Source organism: Lepidochelys kempii, chromosome 6 (genome assembly GCF_965140285.1).
Source record: "Lepidochelys kempii isolate rLepKem1 chromosome 6, rLepKem1.hap1, whole genome shotgun sequence".
In the NCBI taxonomy this organism is placed as follows: Eukaryota; Metazoa; Chordata; order Testudines; family Cheloniidae; genus Lepidochelys; species Lepidochelys kempii.
The window spans coordinates 23,773,379-23,787,562 of NC_136385.1; the positions used below are offsets into that span (position 1 = coordinate 23,773,379).

At 51.3% G+C, this 14,184-nt stretch overlaps 1 protein-coding gene across 2 annotated transcripts in view; it reads right to left on the reverse strand.

Moving 5' to 3' along the window:
• PIDD1 (p53-induced death domain protein 1) overlaps positions 1-11,967 on the reverse strand; it is a 28,999-nt gene extending 17,032 nt beyond the window's left edge. For both annotated transcript variants that reach the window (XM_073347158.2, XM_073347157.2), the window contains exons 1-8: positions 11,870-11,967; positions 9,278-9,643; positions 6,813-7,226; positions 5,662-5,865; positions 4,757-4,811; positions 3,915-4,116; positions 2,415-2,543; positions 208-387 (exon numbers count right to left, since the gene is read on the reverse strand). In XM_073347158.2, the coding sequence (XP_073203259.2) occupies positions 208-387; positions 2,415-2,543; positions 3,915-4,116; positions 4,757-4,811; positions 5,662-5,865; positions 6,813-7,226; positions 9,278-9,542 (1,449 nt within the window). In that variant the 5' untranslated portion in view covers positions 9,543-9,643; positions 11,870-11,967. The remainder of the gene's footprint in view (positions 1-207; positions 388-2,414; positions 2,544-3,914; positions 4,117-4,756; positions 4,812-5,661; positions 5,866-6,812; positions 7,227-9,277; positions 9,644-11,869) is intronic.
• Positions 11,968-14,184: the final 2,217 nt, after the last annotated feature.

Here is a 14,184-nt window from a genome sequence, read left to right on the forward strand (position 1 = left end):
CACAGCAGGGGAAACCGAGGCAGGGAGGCTCTGTGACGTACCTAAAAGCCACAAGAAGCCCAAGTCAGACCCAGTTCCCTGGCTGGTGCTTGGCCCATCCTTCTTTCTCATTTAGTGCATCTATCCTATTGCCTGCTCTCATCTCCAGCACACGCCAGCAGTCCTATCAGAGCTTGCGTTTTAGTTTTAGCGTACACACACACACACCTGCAATGTGATGCTCCGAGTCTCCTCTGTGACTCCAGGAGGGAAGGTCACTTTGATGCTTGGATCCACAGTGGAAAAGAGCAAAGTCCCCGCTGATGGGACACTACATTTATTCTCCACGAGCCGAGAGACGACCAGGAACCAGGAGAAGTGGGGGATGCTACAGCAAGCCATGTGCTTCTGTTACAAAACGTGGGAAACAAAGAAAACACAGCTGAGTGACATGTTACAGTATCTTTCAGACACACGGATTGACACCAGTTGAAGTCAATGGAATCACTGAAAAAAAATCAATGGCTCATAATGTTTCATCAGTACATATGCAGATATATTACACACATTTAGATGCAAACACACGCCACCAATAAAGCTTATTTTCTTAAACACCTGAGAAGACATTTGCACCGTTAGAGCTGGCATTTGAGGTGACCTTTCATACCCCACTCCTGGTCTGAGTCACACTGCAGACTGCAGAAGCAGCCTAGACGTTTTGGACAGGATAGCCTGCAGCACCCGCTGTGCTCCCGGGATTGATTGCTGGTAGGGTGGCAGGGAGAGCACAGGTTGACCCTTAGCACAGTACCCCACAGCACTTCACAAAACATGGAGTAAGAGGAGGTCCCAGCCGAGCAGATCTTTCAGTCCAATGCTAAATTAAGATGGAAAATTGTAGTCTCTAGGACAACATTTCTCAAATGCGGCCACCAGGGGCTTTTCGGTCAGCTACAACAGCCTCCTGGGCAGTGATGGCAGGGGGCAAAGCATCGGCCCCTCCCCTTCCCTCCTTGTTGCTCCTGAATGCGCCGCCCTGCACCGCCTCTGGAGAGAGACGAGGCACAACACTGCAGGAGCAAGGCGAGTTCTTGACCCACCTTGAGTAGAGGAGGTTTGAGTAGCAGGCTCCAGTGGTGGGACTTCAGGAACCAGGCCGTGCAGCCCTGGGCTCTGAGCACGGGGCAGCAGGTACTGACCCTCCCACCCCACCCCCACAACTCTGGCCATGTGGCCCTGGCCTCCAGCTGCAGGCCTTCAGCCTCCTGCCCCTGGTTCCAGCTGCATGGTGGCAGCCGCTGGCTCCCGGCTCCAGTCCCGGGCTCTGGCCGTGCAGCGGCAGGCACTAGCCCTGGGCACTGACCCACAGCTCCGGCTGCATGGCAGCAGGCTGCGATCCTTGGCTCCAGCCATGCAGTTCCTGTTCCAAGCTCTGGGTTCTGGCCGTGGGCACTGAGCCTCAGCCCTGGCCACCTGGCAGCAGACACCAGGCCCTGGCTCTGGCCATGGGACAGTGGGGTTCATCACCCACCCCCATCACCCTTGGCCCCAGCTACCTCCCACAGCCCTGTATCCATCCCCGCCAGGCCCAGACCCTGCTGCTTTCCTGGCCTTGCCTCCATCCCCCCGCAATTGCCCCGGGCCCCTGCTGCATCCCCCTTCCAGGATGTAATGGGTCCTGGGGCTTGCTGAGAAAAGTGATATTAACAAACACGCAAATACAGCAAAGAGCCCTGTGGCACCTTATAGACTAACAGACGTACTGGAGCATGAGCTTTCATGGGTGAATACCCACTTCGTCAGATGCGTCTTACAGATCCAAACTAACACAGTTACCCCTCTGATACTAAACATGCAAATATCACTTTTCACAGCAGACCGACTAGCTATCTGAGAAAAGTGATACTTGTATGTTTGCGAATATCACTTTTCACAGCCTCCCAGGTAGCTACTAATATACAAATATCACTTCTCACAGCAAGCCCCAGGACTCACTAAGCCGGGGGGGGGAGGGCAGGTGTGGGTGGAGGTGGAGAAGAGGGCCGAAAGGGGAGGCAGCATTATTTTTGTTATTGAGTCTGCCTAAAAACCCTACAGATATGCCTTCCGATGATCTGGATGTGACTCTGTGCATATTTAATTGTTCTTCCTAAAGTTAATTAAGTATTTTAGGTTAAAAGTCTCAGTGCAGCCACCAGTGAGAGTTGGTGGCCACACTCTGAGGCCATCAAAAAATGTGTTGCGAGAACCCCTGCTCTAGTTGCCACGCGTCTGTATTGGAGAGGAGGGATGCAGGCGCAACCCCTTTATACCAACTGGACCCACAGCTCAGGTCCAAGCTAGCCCTGGGGACTGGACAAAGTTAAGCCCTGCTATCTGCCGCAGGGCAAGTCAGATATCCTGCATGTGACCAGGAGTTAATCCAACCTGCTCACCTTCGGCTTTCCTCTCTGCTCCACCTTGGTTTGCAGGTCGCTCCAGCTCTGCCCATTGAAGGTCCGAACTACCACCTCTCGCTCACGCTGCGTTTGAGGGGAGGTGTAAGGCATCCAGATCTGCACCTCCTGGCAGGGGACAACAGGGAGTTTCCATGAGACGCCAACAGAACGGCACCCCGACTCTAGAGACATCCTCTTACCTGGGCAAACAGGGGAGGCCAATGTGACAGGGCGTGGCAAGCCTCCGTGCTCCCCTCTCCCCGCTGGAGGCCCCACTGCTCTGCTCCACCCCACCCCTGGAAACAGCCTTCTGAGAGGAAATGAGCAGTGAGCACATGATCTCTGGGCTTACCTAGAGAAGCATCCCGGGAGCAGCCATTGTGGGAACCATGGAGAGCTGCTCCTCCAGCAACTAAAGGGCTGGGGATCAGTAACACCCAATCAAGGGCAAAAAAGAGAAGGAGCTGCCTGCTGCTAGCAAGGTAGTTCCTGGCTGGAGCCGGTGGCATGAGCAGAGATGCTCCCTAGGCTACAGACAAAGGAGCCACGCTGGACCAGGGCCCATTGCTGGCCCCAAATCGGCGGCCGGAGCTCAGGAAGAACCCTGCTGATTTAACTCTGGGGAGCAAATTAAACCCCAGAAAGGTAGGAAACCATTTGATTTCTGATTAGCCCTGAAGGGCAAGGGGCTGCTTCTATCCAAGTTGGCTGTACCCCAGAAGGGGTCTGAGCTGGGTGACCCGACCAAGCCACAGAAGACCCACAGAGGTAGGCTGACAGCCTGCCGGGGGTGCTGGGAGCTGACAAGAGCAGCAACACCATGCCCAGACGCTGGGGGACGCTCACAGGGGTAAGCGCAATCCACCACAGGCAGATTTTAGGCAGAGAGTGGGGGGTGGTTATGAAAACTGATCTCTCCTGCAGCCCACCAGCCCTGGAGTCAGCTAGAACCACTGCCTCCAGTTCCTTGGCTATGCTCCAGACAATGCTTCGGTGGGGGTGTTGTGCACTGGCCTCCCAAAAAGGCCAGTGAGCTCCTGTTGGCCATGACTGGCTTCACCGGGCTACTCATGTAAGCGTCCATTAATGGGGCATGAGTCCTGTTTCTGGCAGACAGAGGTCACCCCCAGGGGCTGGCTCTCCCCCTAGGAGGAGTTCACGAGCTGGGAGGGAGGAGGTTCTCATTCAGAGAACAGCCTGCATCGTGGCAGAAGGGATGGGGAAGGTGTGGGGACAGCATGCTGCCAGGGTAGAAAACACTGCCCTTTTGGGGATTTGCCCTGGTGCTGAGAATCCCTTTCAAGTTTGATCCCCAGGGCTATTTGCAAGCAGGGATGTGTGGTTCAGGGATCCCAGCAGTCAGCACACAGCCCCAAGACATGATCCTTTCAGGCCACAAACAAGGATTTTCTGGCCAGTCATATTTGCACATATGGACCCACGATGGGCTATAACAGAGTTCTGCCCAGCCCCGTCCTGCCCCTCACGTGCGCTTACCTGCTGGAACTCAACCCCATGAGGCCACAGCTCCAGGACTTCACTCAGCAGGATGTCATGGTGCCTCAGTTTCACCCACCGTGGGTCAGGCGAGAGCGTTTGGAAATGGATTGTTACTGAGGAGGTGGCAGCACCCGGGGGGAAGTAAAACTGGATGCCGCAGGCCAGGATGACTTTGCAGCCGTCGGGGGTCACAGTAAAGCTTTTGAAAACGAAGCAATGTATGAATGACATCTTGCAATGACTCGCATTGGTGTTTACAGTGTTGTTGTAGCTGTGTGGGTCCCAGGATATCAGAGAGACAAAGTGGGTGAGGGCATCTCTTTTATTGGATCAACTTAATCTGTAATGCACTAACCCCCCTTTTTAGCCTATGACTATAGGGGCGTTAATAGGCCACTTCAACTTGACTGGTCCCTTAGAATATGCGCTAACTACTTTTGCCAAAAAACTCTCTGTTCCATCTTGTATGGAGCTGTGACACTCCCCAGACCTAAGGAAGAGCTCTGTGTAGCGTGAAAGCTTGTCGCTCTCACTCACAGACACTGGTCCAATAAAAGATATTACCTCACCCACCTTGTCTTCCAATGACATCACACGCCATTAAACTTTTGCTTTTCTGTGTCTTGTGACTGGCAAGACAAACTCCCTGCATGTAATGGAGTAAAACTCTGACTTGTCTATTGGGACTGAAAACAATTTGGGGCAGAGACTACTCCTAATAATGTGTATATACAGCACCTAACACAACGAGACCCTAATCTTGACTGGGGCATCTAGGTGCTACTGCAATACAAAATAATAAATAGTAACAAAAACAATAAAGACACTGCGTGAAATACCTGTCATCACTGGGTACAAGGAACACTCTTCCTAGCTCTCCTGAGCTGGATTCATCTGCAGTGAATCAGAAGAAGAGACATGAACTGGGTGGGTAGCAGGCAGACTGGAGGCAGACATTCCATTGATTTGAGGGGTGCAGGTGATAAAGGAGCATTCCTCTTGCAACACTGTGCTCATAACAGGCTGGATCCAAATTCCAGTGAAGTCAGTGAGAGATTTTCCATATCCCCCCCCATGGACTTTGGATCGGGTTCCATGGGAGGACAGACAGAGGTCAGTGAACTTTTGATGCATCTCTTTTCCTGCACTTAGCAGCTATTGCCCTGGCTGTATTGTCATCGCTGACTCTTCCCTACCTCTGCCTCTTTATGATCTAAATAGCAGGTGCTTTTTGGGATCTTTTTGCTTGCAGTCTGAGGACTTTCCCAAGAGGCCGACTTCCTTTTGCCCACTGACTCCCCCACAGCCCCACCTCTGCATCGCCAGCAAGACCTTTCCAATGATCAGGCTGAGCAAAAGCATCTCCAGAGATTTTTTTTTTTTTTTTTTTACACCTTAGAACTGACTCTCAAAAAACGAGAATCCCTCCCACAGAACTAGCACAGCCTGTAATTGAAGACACAGGCACCTAGTGTAGGAACTTCTGGATAGCCGTCCTCTCCCTTACACACCCTCTAGTGCAATTAAGCCCACATCAAATGTGGATTGTAAACTCTTTGGACGAGGGGCTCACCCTTCCATGTGTCCGTGCAGTGCAAAATACACCTGTAATGATGCCATACCAATAATGACCCATTTTCTCCCCCTCATCTCCAACAATCACATTCACACACCAGCTTGTGACACTTGCTAGAGCCTGGGAGCAGCTGTCTGAGATGCAGTCAAGCCAATGAGACGTAATTACCAGATTGCAGGGGGATCTCAGGTTCTCCTAAAGGATTGCCCCGCAGGTGCACGAAGGGAGAGCTCTGGATCTCGGGGGGGATGGAGCGTAGCCTGTTGTTCTGCAAGTCAAGCCTGGACAAGTTGGGGAGGCTGGCGAGGGATGCAGGGACAGTCACCAGGAGATTGCTGTGAAGACGCAGCTGCTGCAGAGATCGCAAATTGGCTGCAAGTTAGAACAAGAAGAAAAATTGCCCCCTCTCAGTAAATACATGAGTAGTGATTCTAACCACCATACACATACATCCCCAATTCCCCTTAGCAAGCACCCAGAGCGCCACCCCAGCCTGCCTGCACCAGACCACTAAACACACACACAAATCATGGCTATATTTAAATCATGAGGGGGGCACAAAGATTGTGGGTTCAGAGAATTAGCAGGTTGGGAGAGCAGTAAGTTCTTTGGGACAGGGACTGTCCTTTTGTTCTGTTTGTACAGTGCCTAGCACAATGGGATTCCAGTCCATGCCTGGGGCTACAACATGCTATGCCAATATAACGACCATGGCAGAAACCTGGGCATAGTAATACAAAAATCAAAGCTGTGGAAATAGCCCCATTCAGAATACAAGTTTGAGATCTGAGAGTCCAGCACTGAACGGCTCTCTGGATTGGTCTGGACTCAACGCAGAGGTCATTTAAAACAGAACAACCCATCATCCTCATTAGCCCTCAGTGCATTGCCTCACATCAGCAACTGCAGAGATGCTGGGATCCTGTCAGGAGCCAGTGCCCCAGCCAGCCAAAGGGCTGGATCCTCAGCTGGTTTATGTCAGTTTGAAGGCAATGGCATTATCCTGATTTGTAACAACTCAGGATCTGGCCCAGTGTCTTCTGAATCTTCAAAGTGCCCGGTTTGCTTACTGACTAAATTGATGGGGCCCTATATAGACAACATCCTGCTCCTAGCAAGTCGTGCAAGAGATACCTCCCAATCCACAGCCCTGCTTGGGGGTGATGAAGTAAGGGGGGCAGTGACAGACACCTAAATCCCATTTAGGTTTTACATGCCTTCCTGTTCAAAGACCCCCTAAAACCCACCCATTCCATGCCAGAAGCTAGGGACTCTTCTCTTTCATTCTCATTCTCTCTTTCTCTGGGTGCACCTCTTACCAAGGGAGCCAGGGACGCCCACCAATTGATTCCCTGAGAGATCCAGCTCCAGGCAGTTATACAGACTCCCGATCTCGTCGGGAAGCGATTCCAGGGCGTTTTCAGACAGGTCCAGTCTCTGCAGCGCTGCCAGCTCCCCGATGCTCCGTGGCAGATCCCGGAGCTGGTTTTTCATGGCAGAGAAGAAAGTCAGTTTACTGAGCCGGCCGAAGTCTTCAGGCAGCCCCACCAGGCTGTTGTGGCACACCAAGAGTACACGGAGGCTGGCAAGGTCAGTGACGCAGCTGGGCAACCTGGAGAAGCTATTAAAGCTGAGATCCAGATGTGTGAGACATAGTAGATTCCTAAAATCTTGTGGCAAGGTTGTCAGGGAACCCTGTTGACAAGCACCGAATTCATCCTTGGCATGCCCACCTGGGGGCAAGGAAAAGCAGAGAAAAAGGAGTCCATGTTACATGGATTCTGCTAAGCTAGCCTCAGATAGGCACACACAGCTCCCTCTCAAATCAACAGCATGGCAAACTGGAAATTCAGACAATGTTAACACGAGGCTGGAGGGATTGGTGCACGCACGCAGATTATAAGAGTAAGGTGTATAGCATGGCCTAATGGCTAGTGCACTAAAGTGTGGTTCAGGAGACCTGGGTTCTAGTCCCAGCACCGTCACTGGGTGAATCACCTGTATGACTTCACCTCCCCGTCTCTCAGTTTCTCCGTCCGTAAAATCGGCTGTATCAACTGTGGAGGACTCTGTATTGTGTGTGGTTCTGTGGAGCGGGACGTATGTACGAGGGGTCTGTTTTAGCACAGTCTCATCTTTTTTTCATTCCAGTCTGACCCCTGGACCTCTGACACCTAAAACTTTGGTGCGTTAACAGCTGAGGAGGACAGGAGAGATTTCTCTGGTACACAGTGGGAGAAGGGAGAACTAGGAATTACAGGATGCACTTATGGAAGAGGCAATTTTAGCTGAAGATGGGGAAATTTCCCTGAGAGGGAGGTATATTTGGCTGTGGCACAGGTTCCCCAAGGGAAAGGATAGACGCCTCACTGCTTGGGACTTTTAAAACTAGCCTGGACAGAAGCACATCAGTAATAACCCACACTGGCAGGGAGGGGGACTGCATGGTCTAATAGCTTTCCCCATCTCTGACTTTGACAAGTCTAGGTTTGATGGGAGGCGTGCTCAGGTATTTAAGGGCACGTCTGGCTCCAAATAATAAATCAAGCACATTCAAAGGATTTCTGGTTTGCTTGAGACTACCAGGGCAAGTGACCCATGTGGGGAAAAAAATGTGGCAGCCACATGATCTAAATTCACACTTCCCTAAATGTACCAGTATCCTCCCTTCCTCCTACTCACCACCCTCCTGCAGTGCAATTTTAAATGCTTACATTAGAGGAGACCACTGGATTTTTTTGTTGTACAATAGAAGAAAGATTAATATTTGAGAAACCCTGGATTAGCAAATAGTAGGGCTCAAATACGGAATTCTTAGTGAATCAAGTTTTTCCCACTTCAGGATACTCAGAGTATCTGAGCACTTCACAGCATAACTCTATGGAGGTAGGGAAGTATTAATGTGCCCATTCTACAGATGGGGGAACTGAGGCCCAGATCCACAAAGATATTTAGACTTCTGACTTCCCTTGATTTCAAACACCTTTGTGGTTCTGGGCCAGAGATATTTGCCTAAGGTCACATTCTGGTGGAGCAGGGGAAATGAACCAAGTCTCCTGACTCCCAGGTTAGTGTCCTAACCACTGGACCATCCTTCCTCCCTAACGTGCACACACAGCTCCCCACAGAAGACTGGGTGGTTCAACATTTTTCCAAGATAACTAAAAACACATCATTTGTATTCACAGCCTCCTAGCATACAAAAACTAGGAAGCCAAAGAAGCAATACAATGGTCAACAGGTATTTATTGAATGTCATCATGCCACAGACTGCAAGCCTTAGGCATATCCACTCCAATACTTTTTGTGCTCCTGATAAGTTGGCTTCTTTGCTGTTCATTCTCAAACCATGTTCCCAGCCTGTACTGCAGGGCACAGGATGACGGTCTGTTCAGAAAGCTACACCAGAACGAAATGCAGTGAAAGGAATCATTATGTCTCATGAGGGGGGAAATAATCACCAAAAATTATTTCAGATTCTCCACAACTGAAGATCTAACCCAGTCTCCATTCAAGTGATATTCAAATAAAAGGCTGCACCTGTCAGACTGAATCAGGTGAGGAAATTGGTCCCCAGCAGCTGTGGAAACAAAGGATGGTAATAACAGCCCCTACGCTGGATTTTGCTCAATCTGCTTGCTGCTCCCCATAAGGCTAACAGACCCAAAGCCGCTGCAAGGAGCTTTAGTGCACAATGGAAACCATAAAGCGCATCCATCCTGTAGGAGCAGAGAGAAAGAGCCAAGCCTGGACAAATGGGCAGGGATGCTTCTCCGTGTCTTACCTTTGAGCACCAGCGACTTCAGGCACTTCAGGACAGGAAGGCTACCCAGCGTGGAGTCTATGAGGGCCTCGTTGCAGTTCAGCCGCAGGAATTCCACCTGGGCCACCTCTTCCCTTCGTTTCTCAAACAGCTTGAGGAACTGATGACAGCCGTCGGGGTACACATCCAGGTTCAGCCTGTTGCCTGCAAGGCGGCAGCCCTCAAGTGCGGCAGTCACCAAACTGCCCTCCCCCAAAGCCGCCCCAACCTCCGGCAGCTCTGCCATCTTCTGCTGTTAGTCCACTGGGGCCGGAGCATGTTTTGACTTGCCAGGCAGGCAGGCACTGGCAGCATCACAAGGCAGCCGTGAAGACGAGAAAGGAGGCTCTAAAAGGGAACATGAGCACACAGTGAAACCCTACTGCCCCTGCACAGCCTAGCTAGAAGAAGCTTGTAAACAGCATCTTCCGACCATAATAAGATGCATGGGGATTGTACATACAGTATCAGAGTAACAGCCGTGTTAGTCTGTATTCGCAAAAAGAAAAGGAGGACTTGTGGCACCTTAGAGACTAACCAATTTATTAGAGCATAAGCTTTCGTGAGCTACAGCTCGAAAGCTTATGCTCTAATAAATTGGTTAGTCTCTAAGGTGCCACAAGTCCTCCTTTTCTTTTTTTTTTTTTTTTACATACAGTATGTCACTAAAGATTTTATGGGCAGTTGGTATAGACTTTGAGGCCAGAAGGGACCATCATGATCATCTAGTCTGACCTCCTGCACATCACAGGCCCCAGAACCTCACCCGCCCACTCCTATAATAGACCCCTGAACTCCAGCTGAGTTACTGAAGTCCTCAAATCATGATTTAGAAGACTTTAAGTTACAGAGAATCCACCATTTACACTAATTTAAACCAGCAAATGACTGTGCCCCATGCTGCAGAGGAAGGTGAAGCCCCCGCAGGATCTCTGCCAATCTGACACAGGGGAAAATTCCTTCCTGACCCCAAATATGGTGATCAGTTAGGCCCTGAGCACGTGGGCAAGACCCACCAGCCAGACATCTGAGAAAGAATTCTCTGTAGTAACTCAGAGCCCTCCCCATCTAGCATCTCATCACCGGCCATTGGAGATCTTTGCTGCTAGCAGCAGTAGATCAGCTATGTGCTAGGTATAGCAATAAGGTGGAACAGCCACCTTGGCGCATTTCCTCCATCTAGCCAGAAAACAGAGTCATCTCCAGGAATTTAAAGGGTGTAATCAAAGGAGAAGGCTTGCTTAGGATAATAATACCTAGTTCTTCTATAGCACCTTTCATCAGCAAGTCTCGAAGTGCCTTACAAAGGAGGTCAGTATCACTATTCCCATTTTATAGACGGGGAAACAAAGGCATAGAGAGACAAAGCAACTTGCCCAAGGTCACCCAGCAGGCCAAGGGCAAAGTCAGGAGACCTTGGTTCCTAGGCCAGCACTTGATCCAATAGGTTGTGTAATTAGGAGCAACAGGATGAAATTGCAGAGAGGAGAAAGCAGAGGCGGGTTGGCTCACATCAGCACAAGGACTAAGGAACAAAACTTGTAATGTAACTATGCAGTGATGTAATGAAAAAAAAAATCACATCACATTTATGCACTAGCTGGGACGGGGAGTGCCCTGGGGGAAGCACACACAGCCTTCTGCATTATGGGAGAAGAGGGAAAGGCCAATGTGGGATAAATTCTCCATTGCCCCCTTCACCTTGTGTGGTCATCTATACTACTGGTTTTCAACCTTTTTTTTATTTGCAAACCCCTACAAAAGGAAGCGCAGACCATGTTCGAAATTTTAGACAGTTTGCAGCCCCCACACCGAGTTGCATGGACCACAGGTTGAAAACCACTGATATACCAGTGCGATTTGAAACCAAAATGCAATTAGTCATTCTGCTTTGCTAGCAGCTACCCAGGTGTTAATGTTAAGCCCTAAATTTCAAAGGAGGGCAGTACCCCCAGCCTCATTTTACAGAAGGGGAAAGTGAGGCACAGGGAAGGAAGCAGCTTGCCCAAGGTCATCGGGCAGGCCACTGGCAGAGCCAGGACTAGAATGTGGCTCTCCGGAGCCCCAGTCTAGTGCGCTACCCACTGGGCTGCCTCCCCTAGGCAGGGTCCCGAGCCATGGGGAGTTTAGCCCCACAGCGCTGTGGGGAACACCCCGGCAAGCCCAGAAGCTGCAGCGATGGGCTCTTGAGGGAGCAGCACCCAGCGCTGGGGGGGACGCGGGCTGCTGGGAGAGGGAAAGGACAACTCAACCCGCTCAGCCACAGCAGGGCGGGAGGGGACGGGCCCCCATCTGCTCCGCGGACTCAGGAGACGCCAAGCGGCCGACAACTGGGCCCTTGTACCCCGAGCGGCCCGGCCAGGCTGCGGGGATCGGGGGTTAACGCCGCCCCACTTCACCCCGCCTCCGCCCGGGGCAGCGGAGCGGGCTCCGCTTCCGCCGCCCCGCGCACTTGGTGGAAGTTGGGAGGCGGCGCGGAGCGGCCGGTCCCCGCCCCGGGCGCGGGGGGAGCAGCCCGCGGGCTCCCCTTAGCCCCACGTGGCCGCAGGCAGCGGGGCCCCGCGCGGCTCTTACCCGGGCTGGAGGGGCCGGGGGCGGGACCCCCTCGCGCGGACAGGGGCCGGGACTGCACCCCGCAGCGCCGCGAGCTCCAGCCCGCCCCGCTCTTAAAGGGACAGTCCCGGGGCGGGGGTGCGGGGGGGGGGGGCACGATCTGCAGCCCAGGGTGGAGCGTCCCGGGGCCCCGCCCCTCCCGGCTGGCCTAGGCACCCGTGCGCCGCTCGCGGAAGCGGGAACCCGGCGGCGTTGCTTGGCCACATGTGCAGCCACGCTGGTGCACGGAGCTGTTGGCTCGACCCCCTCCAAAAGCCGCGCGCGCGCCCACACGGGGGAGGGGGGGGGGATTTATTTATATTTATGGGAGGGGAGAGGTAGTACCACGGGAGTTACACTTCCAAACCCAACCGATTTAGCCAGTAAGGGCTTTGCATCTTCCTCCTCCTTTCTGCCAGTGATTATGCTGAAGCGCAAGATGCCAGAGCCCGGGCTCCAGTCCTGGCAGGAAGAGAAAAGGAGGACTTGTGGCACCTTAGAGACTAACCAATTTATTTGAGCATAAGCTTTCGTGAGCTACAGCTCACTTCATCGGATGCATACTGTGGAAAGTACAGAAGATCTTTTTATACACACAAAGCATGAAAAAATGGGTGTTCACCACTACAAAAGGTTCTCTCTCCCCCCACCCCACTCTCCTGCAGGTAATAGCTTATTTAGAGTGATCACTCGCCTTACAATGTGTATGATAATCAAGTTGGGCCATTTCCAGCACAAATCCAGGGTTTAACAGGAACATGTGGAGGGGGGGTAGGAAAAAACAAGGGGAAATAGGCTTGAATAGAGACTGGGAGTGGCTAAGTCATTATGCAAGGTAACCTAAGTTAATTGTATCCAATTTGCAAATGAATTCCAATTCAACAGTCTCTTGGAGTCTGGTTTTGAAGTTTTTTTGTTGTAATATCGCAACTTTCATGTCTGTAATCGCGTGACCAGAGAGATTGAAGTGTTCTCTGACTGGTTTATGAATGTTATAATTCTTGACATCTGATTTGTGTCCATTTATTTTTTTACGTAGAGACTGTCCAGTTTGACCAATGTACATGGCAGAGGGGCATTGCTGGCACATGATGGCATATATCACATTGGTGGATGTGCAGGTGAATGAGCCACTGATAGTGTGGCTGATGTGATTAGGCCCTATGATGGTGTTCCCTGAATAGATATGTGGACACAGCTGGCAACGGGCTTTGTTGCAAGGATAGGTTCCTGGGTTAGTGGTTCTGTTGAGTGGTGTGTGGTTGCTGGTGAGTATTTGCTTCAGGTTGGGGGGCTGTCAGTAGGCAAGGACTGGCCTGTCTCCCAAGATTTGTGAGAGTGTTGGGTCATCCTTCAGGATAGGTTGTAGATCCTTGATAATGCGTTGGAGGGGTTTTAGTTGGGGGCTGAAGGTGACAGCTAGTGGCGTTCTGTTATTTTCTTTGTTAGGCCTGTCCTGTAGTAGGTGACTTCTGGGAACTCTTCTGGCTCTATCAATCTGTTTCTTCACTTCCGCAGGTGGGTATTGTAGTTGTAAGAATGCTTGATAGAGATCTTGTAGGTGTTTGTCTCTGTCTAAGGGGTTGGAGCAAATGCAGTTGTGTCACAGAGCTTGGCTGTAGACAATGGATCATGTGGTGTGGTCAGGGTGAAAGCTGGAGGCATGTAGGTAGGAATAGCGGTCAGTAGGTTTCTGGGATAGGGTGGTGTTTATGTGACCATCGTTTATTAGCACTGTAGTGTCCAGAAAGTGGATCTCTTGTGTGGACTGGAGCAGGCTGTGGTTGATGGTGGGATGGAAATTGTTGAAATCATGGTGGAATTCCTCAAGGGCTTCTTTTCCATGGGGCCAGATGATGAAGATGTCATCAGTGTAGCGCAAGTAGAGTAGGAGCATTAGGGGACGAGAGCTGAGGAAGCGTTGTTCTAAGTCAGCCATAAAAATGTTGGCATACTGTGGGGCCATGCGGGTACCCATAGCAGTGCCGCTGATTTGAAGGTATACATTGTCCCCAAATGTAAAATAGTTATGAGTAAGGAAAAAGTCACAAAATTCAGCCACCAGGTTAGCAGTGACATTATCGGGGATAGTGTTCTTGACGGCTTGTAGTCCATCTTTGTGTGGAATGTTGGTGTAGAGGGCTTCTACATCCATAGTGGCCAGGATGGTGTTTTCAGGAAGATCACCGATGGACTGTAGTTTCCTCAGGAAGTCAGTGGTGTCTCGAAGGTAGCTGGGAGTGCTGGTAACATAGGGCCTGAGGAGGGAGTCTACATAGCCAGACAACCCTGCTGTC